This window comes from Dromaius novaehollandiae, chromosome 8 (assembly GCF_036370855.1).
Source record: "Dromaius novaehollandiae isolate bDroNov1 chromosome 8, bDroNov1.hap1, whole genome shotgun sequence".
Taxonomy (NCBI): Eukaryota; Metazoa; Chordata; class Aves; order Casuariiformes; family Dromaiidae; genus Dromaius; species Dromaius novaehollandiae.
In genome coordinates this window covers 35,566,046-35,580,507 of record NC_088105.1, presented here as the reverse complement: position 1 = coordinate 35,580,507, position 14,462 = coordinate 35,566,046, and the positions used below count along the sequence as shown (strand labels likewise).

The 14,462-nt window shown below is 42.9% G+C and overlaps 1 protein-coding gene across 2 annotated transcripts in view; it reads left to right on the top strand.

Moving 5' to 3' along the window:
• The first annotated feature begins 603 nt into the window (after nt 1–603).
• RAB3B (RAB3B, member RAS oncogene family) overlaps nt 604–14,462 on the top strand; it is a 66,375-nt gene continuing 52,516 nt past the window's right edge. Inside the window, exons 1-3 of one of the 2 annotated variants that reach the window (XM_064516200.1) lie at nt 660–738; nt 5,809–5,887; nt 11,619–11,846. In XM_064516200.1, coding sequence (XP_064372270.1) covers nt 5,867–5,887; nt 11,619–11,846 — 249 coding nt within the window. In that variant the 5' untranslated portion in view covers nt 660–738; nt 5,809–5,866. Of the gene's footprint in view, nt 739–5,808; nt 5,888–11,618; nt 11,847–14,462 lie in introns of both variants that reach the window. The other variant, XM_064516201.1, reaches the window with a different exon arrangement.

Sequence of the window (14,462 nt, the reverse complement as noted above, 5' to 3'; positions counted from 1 at the left end):
TGTGCTTACGCACTTGCTTAAAGTCAGGCAGTGTGAAAATGCCCTACCGTTGCTGCTGGCTGCTCAGGGAGTGTCTGATCAGTTACACTGGAGAGACTTTTAAAACACACATTTAATTTTGTTCTCTTTCTCGAGGGGATCACCTCTGAAAACAGTTTTGAGTTCCCAGCTCTTTTGATAGGCCAGATTGGGATTCAAGTCCCTCATTTTGAGCTTGGGATCTGCTTGTGGGATTTTAAAGCCAGGAGATTCAGTTGCAACCACTTCATCTGATCTCCTCCAGGCCAACAGTTTAGAGGGATGGCAGCCACCACCTCTTTTTTTCTCAGCGGCAGAGTAGTAGTTCATGATGCCCTCACTAGGCTTCAGAGTTAACAGAGCTATTGCAGTAAAAGGGACTGCTGCCAGCTGTGTGGAAACTGAGACGAAAATGGCCACAGCTGGAACGACCTTTCCCGCAACCGGAGCGCCGGGAGCCGCGGCGGTGATTCCCGCCCCGTCGACAGCGCAGGGCGCGGAGCCGGCGGGGAGTGGCAGAGCCGGCGGTAGCCCCTCCACGGGCTCGGCCCGGCCCTGCGCGCCGCCCCCGCCCCGCCCTCGGGCCGCCCCAGGTGCCGGCGGGGGGCGGCAACCGCCACGCGAGCGGCGGCCGCGGGACCGGCGCACGGCTCGGCTCGGCTCGGCTCGGCGCTGCCGCCCCGCGACCGCAAGGCTCCGCCGCTGCCGCCTCCGTCCCAGGTGAGAGCCGCCGGCCCGCGGCGGCGGTAACGGCGGGTGCGGGCAACGGCCGGCGCGCGCCTCCCCTCAGGGCGCGCGGCGGGAAGCGGCAGGTGCGGGCAACGGCCGGCGCGCGCCTCCCCTCAGGGCGCGCGGCGGGAAGCGCCGGGTGCGGGCAACGGCCGGCGCGCGCCTCCCCTCTGGGCGCGCGGCGGGAAGCGGCAGGTGCGGGCAACGGCCGGCGCGCGCCTCCCCTCAGGGCGCGCGGCGGGAAGCGGCGGGTGCGGGCGTCGCGCGGCGCCTCCCGCGCGGGGCAGCTGCCGGCGCGGGGCACCGGGGGCCCGCGCGAGTTCCGCGTCTTCCGCCGGCAAAACGCCCTGGGGAGCGGGCGGTAGCGACGGCCGGGGCCGTGAGGGTGCCGGCTGCTGCCCGCGAGGCGAAGAAAGCGTGTTAGAGAGCGTTCATGCCCCCCCCCCCCCCCCCGGAACGTTTATTGGGCGTGAAAGGTGAAATAACGGTGTTTTACGTTTAAAACATTCCGAGTGTCCGGGGGGAGCCGGAGACAGAGGCCTGCCGGGCTGCCCTCCAGCCGGTGGGTGGTTTTGGTCAGTTCCTGTCATCCTGCGCGGTTGTTCGCTGCTCACCGACCTGCAGCACTTAAAAAAAAAAAAAAAAAAAAAAAAAAAAAAAACCACGGCGGTGAAACGACCTGCTGGGAAACGGGAGATGTCGGTTTTTGGAAGGGGAGGGAGCCGCCGCGCCCGGACGAGGAGGCTTCACCTGCTCCGCGCTGCGCTGCGAGCGGCAGCGAGCACGTTTGGCGCAGCCGAGCAGACTGGTGGTTCTCACCTCATTCATAAAAAAAGTCTCAAACCTCCCGTTTCTGCGCTCCGCGGAGCCCAAGCGGCGTGTTTTGCCCTAACGCTTCCTCCGTGCGCTAACGCCGCGCTCCGCGGTCGCGGGCAGCCTCGCCGCCACCGGTATTTCGACCCTTTTTTTGCCTCCCTTTTTGTCCTCCTCACGCCGTGAGTGGTGTGTTTGTGCGGGGAATCGGGTTGATCTGGCCTCAATTAAGGCTGCTAGCCTGACCGAAAAGAAAAAAAAAGTTAGCGTTACAGACAGCAGCGCCTGTTTCTGTGTGTGCTTTTTTGGTGGCAAAAACCTGCTTTGTGCCTCTTCTGGTTTGTCCCTCATCACTGGCTCCTCAGCCCGTGGTGCACCCTCCCTCAGCTGTGCTGATAAAACTGTTTGTGGGGCTTTAGAGTAGCCTGGATTTGCTCTGAGTTAAAATAACACCCCTCTTCTGTGTTTGGATTGCTTTTTTTGTTTTTTGGCTTTTTTCCCTCCATCTCCCCCCCCCCCCCCCCCCAATCTGTACAAGGAAGAAATGTCGCTGGAACTGCAGTTTTAACTTCTGTATCTGATCCTGGGATCATGAGGGCACCGGCATTAGATTATAGTGGGTGCAAGACAAATGCATATTCTGCCACATATGAGTGTGTAATTTAGAAGACTTACTTTCTTACTCTTTGTGCTTGATATCCTGGAAGAGGTCATAGATACATTTGCTGAAGCCTTGGTGCGATCGCTGCCTTCAAGACTCTGTTTTGTCAGGACAATTTGTGAGAGAAGTCAGACGAGAGGCAAATAAGACAATCTTTAAATCAAACTGCATTTGTAACTTTAACAGAACTGTACTGCCCTCTTTGCAGTTACATTTTCAGGTAATAAATTGAGAAGTCTCCATTGTTTTTATTTTTTAATAGCAATAGTCCTTTGTGATACATCTGAGGTGTAGCAAGGCAATGCATGCAGTATATTTATCAGCAAATGAGTTGTCATGGTCCCTTAAATTTCACGTCAGTTAATATGTGTGTGTTTCAAATAGCTTTTCCTACTTTGGCCTTTTTTTCCCCCCTGTGATCTGACACAGCTCGAAATCAAAATGTGTAGATCACAGAGCTGCTTAACAGCATGACATGTGGGGTCTTGTATCGCGCTGGCTGGGGTAACGCTGGGGAAGGGGACTCGTGTCCTCCTACCCTCCCCAGGAGGTCTGTGTCTGTTGCTAGTGAAGGCTGAGGAAGTATTTCTTTATTGGGCACTTCTCAATGGCTAACATTGAGAAACGTCCTGAAAGGGTAATTTCAACTATACTCCATCCTGTAAAAAAAAATGTATCTTCTACCTAAAGTTCTGCGGTACTCAGTGAGCTCTTGGAAATGTGTGCTTAGCTTATTGCAGTGGGAAAGTGTTCAGTCTTTGACATAAGCAGTAAGGTTTATGTTTGGGGGTATTAGCTAATTAAAACGTGAGAATTGTCAGGGCACTTGTGTCCTAATCCCGGTTAGCAGCTGGTTTACGTCACAGCATGGAGAACATGGTAGCGCAGAGACACTAAATAACTTGTTCACCATGAATTTTCTGCTTTGGGGATGAGGAGATAAGGCAGCAAAATAAACATAATCTGCACTGCAGAGGCATCCTGAGCTGGCCATGTCTCCGTGCGATTCTGATTTACAAATGGTTATTACAAGGCAATACCAATCTCCAGTTGCCTGATTAGGTCAGGCTACCAGCTTGATTTTCTTATAAATGGAGGGTTTCAGACCTCCTGGTCATGCAAAATAATCTGTAAATACGTTTCAGGCATTGCGATGGAGTAGTGTCTACCTGAATCTGCGTATGGCCTAAGTCGGTATCTCCAAATAGTGAGAATTTCCTCCTGTATCTGAACTTGCCGGTGGTCGGGGAAGGATCAGCAGAGAGTTAAATGTGTTGTAGCAGACCCGAAACAGATTCATCTTGTATATTGCTCTGAGCATTTTTATTTCATGGTGCTACTTGAAGTACTTCATTGTACTTCGGTGTATTCAGTAATGAAATACTCAAAGCATTAAATTATTTCCATTTTATACTTGGGGAAACTGAGGCAGGGATGTAAGGCTGGAGAGCTAATGAAAAGGGGTTTGAAATCCGTTATCTCAACCATCGCTGCAATATTTGTAACAGGAAGCAAGTGCTTTAATGACTGTGTGTTTTGTAACAGATCAACCTTTTCAGCTCCCGCTGTTCTCTGGAGACAAGGCCAGGCTCAGGGTCAGCCTTGGCTAGCAGAAGGTCTGTGGCTCCAGAAAATGGCTGGTTTCCCGTGGTTTCCTGGCTCACTGGACTATTAAGGCAGTTGAGGAAATGCTCTCCGGGGCAAAAGGAGGATGTAAATCTCTTTCATTCCCTGCATCCGTCAGAAGGGAGCTGAGCTGGACTCTGTTAGCAGTTCTCCTTTGGAAAGGGGAAACTTTGTGCTGTTAAATCTTTTCTCTGTATCTTTTGGTGTAGCATGTTTGTCAACAGGCACTGAACCAAGTGATAATAAAACAGCCAGAAAGAAATCACTCAGAAATGAGAGTAAAAATGTGGAAACTTCTATTTCTTTACATTTTCGCCATGGTAAAATTAGCGTAACTGTGACTGTCTTCCTGCGAGTTTTGTCATGGCCCTGAAATGGAGTATAAGGATGTTGCCTGTTTAGGCAGGAAATGGGAGAGGCACAGTTCCAGGCATGGGAAGATCGATTTGATTCGAGGAAATCTTTCTAACAACAATCCCAGCCTGCTGCGTGCCAAAATGTAATTGTAAAGGCAGAGAGCTGATGGAAAGTGATGGTATCCAAAGACTCTTTCTTGACTTCTTTTGTTCTGTGTCCAGCATGTTATTAGGAGACTCTTTAAAGTCTCTGCTCCCAAATCTGAAAGGGTATTATAAATAACACCACTCTTTTTTTTTTTTTTTTTTTTTTTTTTTAAAAAGGTTTTTATACTACAACTTTCATGTATATATTGGAGTCAGGTATAACATGTGAATTCTGGAGCAGATTCACTATAAGAGTCTAATTGGTAAGACTTCTGGACTTGTTAATAAATGATAGTTTTTAATTCTGGACAGCAAAATCAGTTTTAGTTTTCCATGTCAAGATGAGGGGCTCCCATTTTCAAAATCACAAAAAAGAGAGAGATGAGGGGTTTTTTTGTTTTTGCTCTTTCTTTTCTGTTGACTTATTTTTGTTCTTGATCTAGCAATTAAGTTAGTGAGATGAAGCTTCAAAAACAAGGTTGCTGAAATAGTGTACGCTGTTGAAGTGGGAGCCGGAGATTGTCACAGAAACCAATGAACCATTTCAGAGAACAGGGTTGTGAAGACACAGGGAAATGTAATCAGTATGGAAAAATGTGGGATAGTTAGGGCAAGAGCATGGAGCTGTTTTGTGTGCTAGGTGAGGTGGTTGTCAGCTGTGTGGATTGTGAGAAAGCATTTGTCCTTGTTCAGTCCAAATTCTGGTCTAGGGTAGGTAGCTGCAGCTTATTATTTACATAAGGTCTGAATTTCTCCGAGTGTTTCCGCAGGCTACATAAGGCAGTATAATGCAAGTTGGGACAACAGAACAGCTGTTTGCCCTTTTTTACTGGAGAAGAAAAAACACCAGGGCAAAGTTAGCCTTTCGATTATATTAGCCATGAAAAAGAGGACTAAATGCTGTTATATTTTCCTGCTCTAAATCTGGAATAACTATTACTTTAAGGTAGTTATTTTCATATAGGTGTGCTGTAAGGAGAGTTGCAGCCATTTACATGTCCTATTGTACTTGGCCTTTGCAGCACAGTAGCTGAGTAGACTTTGACCCAGGCTTTGGGCAAAACAAAAATACATGCAGATATATTTCAGCTGCTCCTTGGTTCCATTTGCTTTGCTGCCTTTCTGCAGGAAATGTGTAATGATTCATTTCTGAGGTTTTGTGTGCACTTCTAGAACTTACCTGGAAATTAAATTTTAGATTAATCTAGATAATCTCCCTTTAATAAATTTAAAATTGATGGCTTCACATATCTACTGTTAACTTAATATCTGTCTCCAACTCAAGCAGCGTTTCTGATCTCGTTGTATATATGGGACTTTCCCCCAGTGAAGGAAGTTCAGGCCCTTATGCAGTAGTGTTTTCACAATCTAACCTGTCTACTCATTAGTCTCTTATGTAATATTCTCATTATCCATCTTTATCGTAAACATTGTAATCCTTTTGCTTCTACATCGCAGGTTCAACAGTGTGACCACTCTTGATTCATATACTCACAGCAAAGCCTCCATCTGTCTCATGGATTATAGATCTAAATTGGTAACTATCTTTGCTTGCAATACTTATTAGCAATTATGTTAGTTGTTCGTAATACATTTTCTGCTTCTGCTAAATCTCTCTTGTAGTTCTAGCGTTTGTATAAGTCTCCTTAAGGTCATGACCGTGTTTCCTTTATGAGCTTTATTCTTAGGGCAGCATACATTGGCTGTAAAAAATTCCATTACTTAATAGAAATCTGATTCAGGATTTAATTTAAGTCCTGAAAAAGAAAAGAACAACAACAAAAATTTTTTTTCAAATGACAGAGCACATAAAGGAGTGAGATTTTATAATAGAGAAGTGACCTAAATGTGTAGTTTGTGAACTAGACTATTTTTAATATAGGTGCACTTCCTAATGTATTATGGGGGTAAGAAAAGGAAGGTATTAAGTCTTTTGAAAAGAAGTTATGCTGCGTGTGAATAATGTTTCTCATGGATTACTGCTAAGTGGTAAATATTACAGATGAAAGGAATCTTTTGGTTTAGTCCCTTCCCCCCGCCCCTTTCCCTACTGCCTAATTTACAGAGTAGTTTCCATAGTCTTTCGTACTGTTTTGAGAAGTGTCTGGAGTGCTCCTGTCCTGTGTTTCCAGAAGACTCTTGGCCAGTTGATGATCTTTTTGACTTTATGGCTATATAGGTTTTCCTACTTCTACCTTCATTGAGCCTCATTATTTCTGTTTTTATGAAGTGACTGTATCTAATCTTCTGTTTTCCTTCCACATTCATCGGTAACTATGGATAGCCAGGAGTCTAAAAGGTACCGCTGTGGCCCTTCTCTTATTGCCTGTTCTTATCACTGATTTCTCTTAAACTGATGGTCATAACTTCTTATTCTGTGGGTTTTTTTTTCCTGTTAGCTAATCTTAAGCCCTGGAACATCTGAATAGTAAAATGGAAGTAGGAAAAGGAAGTTTTGACTGTGAAATACAGGACTGGTTCCTATCCGTGGTAGTTTTGCTAGCCAGTAAAATAATACATCAGGCAAACAGTAGAGGCTCAGTTGCTGAACATACATAAAACTAGGCTGGACCCAGCCTGGAGTAGCATGCTGTCGCAAGATCTTTGACTCTTAGAGATCTATAGCGGCAGTTTCATCTCTAGCTTCTAATCTAACAAAAGAAAATCATATGTGCTAGCAGACGATGGTGAAACAGTTAAAAACATTCAGGTTTGAATTGCACCCGGTACAGAACCAAAATCACTTATGGTAAATTTTGGTGTTGGTTTTAAAAATAAAGCAGTGAAAAATGCTAAAAGATATTTTTATTTTTAGACATACACAAGATTCATAATATGTAGAATACATAGATTCATAACATGTTGGAAGAGCAAATATTTCTTTATGTGTAGCTTTAAGTATCAGCTTCTTCAGCATGACCACCTTTCACTGTTGACTGAAGTGACTGACAGCAGTCAGCAGGACCCTTTGCCAAAGGCAATTCAGACTTCTTCCTTGCTATATTGTGAGAGACAGTGGGACATGAAAACATCCGTGTCTGAACAGACACATGCAGCTTCTGGTAAAGAGAAGGCTAAACTTCCTACGTAATGCTCCAATTTATTGTTTGTTGTCTGTGAGCAGATCTAGAAGAACTAGCAGTTTCTAGGCAGAATGATAATGACCGGAAACATTTGAAGTCAGCATTTGTTTTTCTGGAAGTCAACGGATGGCAAGATATTCCAGTCGATTTCTACCCAGTTCTTCCAGCACCATCAGTTTAGATGGTTTGTGTATTGTGTTTCATAGAAGCTGGCTGTAGGCAGTAAATATTGAAGAGCTGGGGTAACATTTGACCAATCTTAATGACTTGTAAGAGCAGTAGTGTTTTGATGGTTCATGTTACACTGCAAAACTGTGAACCTTCGCTACAGTGTTAGTCACAAACTTAACGCAGCTGAGTGGAACCATCTATATGATGTATTTCATTGAGCGCTGAAAGCAGTGAAGGCTGGTTTCCTGTGGAGGTGTGTCTTAGGCTGACAGGCTTCTTTTTAAACTGTGTTAAACCGAAGTAGAAAATTAAGGCCAGAGACAGATCTTGACTGAGGAATGAATTCTTTTGTGTCTAATAAGCTCTGATTAAAGATTTTGTATTGCTATTAGTGCATTTGTAGCGTCCTCCTCCTTTGTGGATTCTCTGTCTAATAAAAGATGAGCTCACACTGCAGACTTTTTCCTCAACAGGGGAATAATAAGGTATCTTGTGTCTACAAAACAGCCTATTCTCACAAAACTTGCAGGAACTGGATATATTTGAGACTTTGATCCTGTTCCTAAAGCATATAGGGAGAATAAGTTGTCCATATTAGTTTGCTTTTACCTACAGAGAAGCGGCTACCCAGGCAAACAACCAAAAGATGCAAGGTCTCATACTAAGGTTTTCTCAATGACATCCTAATTGGCAGCTTTTCTTCTTGTGTACGATGGAGTTTTTGTAATGAAGCTAAGTCTTTATTGTAGAGGAATTTTCTTGAGGACTGTTCCAAACCGGTGGAAATAGAAACCATCACAAGCTTCTCTTTTATGCTTTTGACAAGTTTGCTGGGAGCTGTCCGACGTTTGCTCCACTTTTCTCTCTGCTGCTGAGGTGGAATCTCTGCTGAGTGTAGGAGGTCAGCAGGAGGTGTGATTACATGGACCTTTCTCTCGGTAGCACAGCAGCTGCCATCCTTTCCCACTGCTCGGTCTGCTCAGCTTGGCTCCCTGGAGCAGAGAACTGAACCAACTTAAAAAAAAAAAATAGCCCTGCAAAATAGGAAAAGCATTAGGAGGAATTATTTTTAGTGGGGACCTGTTCCCTGAACCAGCTCACTGTGCAGTCCTTAGCATTGGCATAACTAGGGAGTGTGTGGAACAGGGGGTATGACAACAAGTGGGTGAGCAAAAGGGGAGGATGAGAATAGGAGACAGGTCTGCTCATTCCTGGCTTGAGGATTCAAGCACGTATTCCAGGGCGGCCTTGTGAACGCTTTCAGGCCAAATGCTTGTAGAGTACAACATCACTAACAACTTGCAATCATTAGTACGACTGTTCTTCCAGTTTCACTTTATCGACCAGAGGAGGGAGAGGGAAAAGGCAAATTTAAGCAAGGAGATGGAATTTGCCTTTGAAAATTTTGTGCTCCGACCCTGCCTCTGATGATTCTGTGAACTGAACTGCAGCATCTTCAGCGTAGCGCAGTTGCGAGCCCAAGGCAGTGAGTGTTGTGCTTCTATGACAACAGCACCACTTTCTGTCCAAGTATCATTTGATCTTATTTTCTACATTGTGCTTCTAACAAAGCTGCTCTAGCTGGTCACATTCTGTAATTGCTTTTTTAACTGAGATTTGAAAGTAGCATTTGTAGCCAGGTACACTTTTGATTATAGCAATCTAGGGGGTTAATGGAAGCAGCAGTGTTTCGTTTAAAAGATTGTCTTAGAGTGTGTGGATGGATTCCATGAAGGTGGTGGAAGAAAGAAGGTACTGATTCCCATATGATTAGTGGAGTACTTCTTTGTTAAAGGTCTACCCGTAAGTCTTCAAATGACCAGGTTTGAAGTGGTGAGGGCATGTCACTTTTTCAAGCCTCTGTGAGTGGAATGGAGAAGTAAAGATTTTTTTTCCCCATTAGCAAGTGCATATGTGTTTTCAGTGGCATTTGTGGAAATCATGTATGGGTATAAGGAAGATAAATTACTCAAATATAGAACTTGTCTCTGTCTTCCAGGTTGGTGATGGCACAAATCAACTAATCATTTGGATTCATTATTTTTGCAGCTGAGTTTTCTGTGTGAAACTGGCAGTGTACGTATTTCCCTGAGCATGTGCATGGAAGTCAGTTGGTGTTGAATTCTTCATTTTAAAAATTCCTATTGAGAACCAGAAGATGTGAATAAAAGAACATTTTCTCTGATACACTGGTCAGAAGAAAATTTGTACTTGGGCTTTTTGGAGTGCTTGCAAAGGACCTTAGTTTTATTTAATAGCAGTTGAAGTTAAGATCTGTATGTATCAGAATTTTACTGTATCCTATAGAGACTCACTTGTGGGAAGATACTGCTGCATTCAGTGGAACTTATTACTGAGCTATTGCTAAAGCTCTTCAGAACCTGTCCTCATTAACGTACGGTCTTTGAATGAACTGTCTGCTGCACCGGGCCTCGTCTGTGTGAGAAAACTGCTTGTATTTAACCAGCGATAAACAGTCATACATATTTTACTTAAGTTTAAACTGAGATGGTTTTGGTTTGTTTCTCCTCTGTTGGCAACTTTATTTAAATTGACATCTGAGTTTAAATCGGTTTTGGACAGAATTTTGGTTTATAGCCATTTAACTATACTGAGTTTCAAACTGTTTTTTTTCAGCAAGTGGTGAAGTCCTGTGTGTGGATGAGACTTGATAAAAAGGAAAGTATTCGGGCAAACAGATTCAGAGCAGATGTTGGTGGGAGTTTTGTTCCCAAAGATACCTGTAAGTTGAAGTTGAGGGGAATATTAACTTACTACTTTGGATGCTGGAGGAAGAATAGACTTCAGTCTCCACTCAGGCTTTGCTTTCTGACATAGCAGATGAATAATACATGTCCTAGTTTGGTGGATGAGTAGCTGCTGTCATTGCTCCAGTTCACACAACCCCCTGACTGGCTCTCAGGAGCCAAGGCCAAGTTGTTCGACTCGGGCTAGATATTGAAACAGAGCTTTAAAGATGAAAAGCTGGCACGTCTGTTACAAGGTAAATTCTTCCAAGCTTCATTTTTCTCCTTTCTGTGATAAATCCAGTCTGTACCACAGCAGAAGGTAACGGCACGAATAGAGGTGAAAAGACAGAAGCCTGCCTTTTCACACGGCGTGTCTGAGCTCTGTATGTTAAAGCAGCCAGGGGCTGCTTGATGAGCTCCAACTATCCTGATATTTCAGATTCCATGATTGCTTTTTGGTTTCTGAAGTCAGTGCAAGGTCACCAGAGAGAGAGGGATCCTTGAGGCTGCATCTTTTTTATTTTATTTTGTTTTTACCCCCAATTTCCCCAACTTTCACCTTTGCCAACAACCAAAAGAGATAATTTATCCCTTCCAAATGCTCCTTGCAACCCCACTGACCCATCACATTTTATGCAGATTCTGTTTATTTTAACCACAGTCTTGAGATGTTGGATGGATTCAGGGTTGTCAACTGAAGTTCCTTTTGCCCACTGATGTTTTGTCTCCTCCCATCACTAGGTTTTTTCTCTGTAAATGTTGAAGAAAGAGCTTCTCTAAGAATAGAATGGTGGTGGTGCATGAGATGGTATTGCAGATTTTCTTTTATAGTCATGAAAGGAATTATTCAGTTTTATCTGCCTCAGTGGCTGCTTACTAAATTGTGTAATATGGTGCATTGTCAAAGATTTTGGTTTTTGGTTGCAATATTGCAGTTTATTGGAGCAACAGAACTGGCACCCTGCCATTGGAGTAAAGGATATTTCCCCACTAGTATATGAACGATTTGCAATAGCCATCTGTTACTCTTTTAAATACAAAGCAATGCAACAGGTGCATTTTGGGGGTTTGAAAATCTTACCAGTGCAAGTGGATAATAGAAATTAAAAGCCAGACTTTACAAAGAGGATTTCAAGGTGTATTCCTCTTTCTTCAGTAGATATGATGCTGAAAAGCAGAGAGAGACGCTAAACACAGGGTGTGCAGCTAACAAACACTAGCTGCTCTTAAATTTGTTCTGTTTCAATGTTTGTCATTTTCTTAGATGGCTTCAGTAACAGATGCCAGATACAGGCAGAAAGATACTTCGGATCAAAATTTCGATTACATGTTCAAACTCCTGATCATTGGCAACAGCAGCGTGGGTAAAACGTCCTTCCTCTTCAGATACGCGGATGACACGTTTACACCGGCCTTTGTTAGCACAGTAGGAATTGACTTCAAAGTGAAAACCGTTTATAGGAATGACAAGCGGGTGAAACTGCAGATTTGGGTAAGTGCCTGCATTTTCAAAAATGCTTTATCTTAACCTAACAAAGGTATGATGGTAAAATATGGCTTCTTTTGAAATAGATCTTGGATTAGTATAGATTTTTATTGCTCATGTGTTTTGTGTGGCCAAACTTGCACAGGTAAGCTGGAGGGTCCCTCTGCTCAAAAACCCAGTCATGGCACTTTCTCAGGCTTTTTGAGTTACAGCATCTAAGGCCAATAAAAAAAAAAAAAACAAAACGAAACAAAAAAACCCAATGTTTCCTGAAGTGCAGAGTGGAAGACCAAAGGCAATCAATTTTGTGAACGGTTCATGATGTTTATTTTTACGAAAAGCAAGTGATTTCTTCTACGATAGATGTTGACAAATGACTTGAATTGCATTTGCGCTATAGGGTTGATCCTGGTAGTGCTTAACCCTCTGTATCCCAGTGAATTACTAAACATGTTTAAAAAAGCTGGGCTCAGATTGCCATGCTTTGAAGTACTACAAAGCCTCAGCTGAATTCCTTAGCAAAATACTCTTCTGTTTTGCAGAAGAAGATCTCACATAAAAGAGATCAGGCTAGCATTCCGTTAAGCAATTTTCAGGAGCTAGCTCAGTAACACGGAGTATCTGTCTATTAGTGGTTTCTCCCACAAGTTAAGCTTAAGTTCAGTATTGAAGGTAAGTTGAAACTGCACAGCATTTCCCCAACCCCTGCCCCAGTCAAGAGCACAGTCTTCTAATCGATCCATATGCAGTAGATTTATAATCTTTAATTATCAGATCTCAATGTAATATTATAGCAATCACATTATTTCTTACTGTGACTGTCGTGAATTCTGAGTGATGATCTAAAATGAGGAACTTTATTTTAGTTTTCTGCAAGTATATGATTCACTTTTGTTTCCATGTTGCTGGATGCCAGATATAACAAAGAATATAATAAAAGCTCCTCTCTGTGTTGCTAAGTCCTGGTTTTGAAACTAATGTAGATAACCTGGCACAGAGCTATTTGCTTTCATTTAGAGTTTGAGTTATGTGAATATTCAGACTTTAGACCCACTAAGAAATTACATATCTTCCATCCTATGTTTGACTTTGTTAATCTGAGAACATGAAATTCTCTAACAAATTGTGTAAAAGCAATTCAGAAAGAACCATGAAAGATGTATGGTTTTTATAAAGGTGCTGGAATTAAAATGAATTGAGCAAGAGTTTTACATAAATCTGTTTTGAAAGCTTTTTTGGGGAAAAAAAGCTTTAATAACCTTAAACTTTTCGTGGAAAGAGATAGTATGTCAGGCGGATTCTTCAGAGAGCACTAGCTAAAGGATCTGTAGTATTGAAGTATCAGCAGCTTTGTTGATTTGAACTTTATTTTCAGTAAAAGGTTCACGTCAGTGCTTGACAGTTCCCGGAGTGACTTGTGCTCTTTATTTCTGTGCTCCTTGCAGGTATCCCTGATGTGTGTCATGTTTTAAGAATCTTAACAAAAACTTTAGATGTGTACCTCTTTTAAAAAAACGCAGTATTTGAACTTGTTTACCTCCTACCTGTCATAAGCCTAAACCTATAATGTCAATGTATGCCTCAGGTTACATGCAGTAAGGGGGCTATTAACACCAAAACTATGTGTAGAAAAGGAATTGTTTTTTTTTACCAACCTCTCTTCTCACTACTTTTTAAAATGATTTACAGTCTCTATTGAGTTCCATTCTGCCTACAAATGGAAGGAGGCAGTGCGTTGGTTTCAGCTGAACCATATTCAGAGGAAGATACTATTTAGTGATAATAAGTTGCGATTAAATTTGCAGCATTTAATGAAAAATGATGTATGTTGTGACTGACATTCAACAAAAGTAAAATAGACTGCTGTAATATTCTTTTTGCAAAAACAAGAAGCAAACAGCCACCTTTCAGAACAGCTGGAAGAATATTTATTTTTGTGAGGTATTGTGTACCAGGTAACATAAGAGCGTATTTTGGAATATTGGAAATATTGGGAACTTATTTTGCAACATAACTTACAAGTCTGCCTTGAATAACCCTTTCTGCTTGTGTAAAAAGCAAAGCCCCACATAGCTGCAGAGAAATGGACTCATGAATTATTATTTTATCCTAGCTCTATAATGTGCTTATAAATGGGAAGCTGTTATTGAATTGCAAGAACTATAGGAAGGAACTTGCTACATTTCAGTATCTGTTACTAGCAAAAATGACATTGGAACTAGCTGCAGCTGCAGTGTAATGGCACTGGTGGTAGCTGCTCTGTAAAGCTCCTTCCAGTGACATACAAAATGGGTTGGGAGCAGATGAAGGGGTTTCAAGTTACCAGCTTCTGCCTCTAGTAGAGGTAAAACCAGAAGAGAATTAAGCCTGAAACTACCTGGTGACAGAGTGGGATGCGACTGTGAGAGAGATCAGGGAAGAAGGCACAGGGCAAGGGGAGATTGCCAGGACGTGGTTGCTCCCCATTGTCTGCTGCCGAGCACGTATTACCTGCCAGCCCTCGTGTGGCAGTCACTGTGAGCTTGGGACCCTGTGCTCCCAATTTTTAACTCTGTCACTTGACATTTAACACCTCGCCTTTACTTACAACATTCCAGCTGTGCTGACCTTTTTTTAATTATG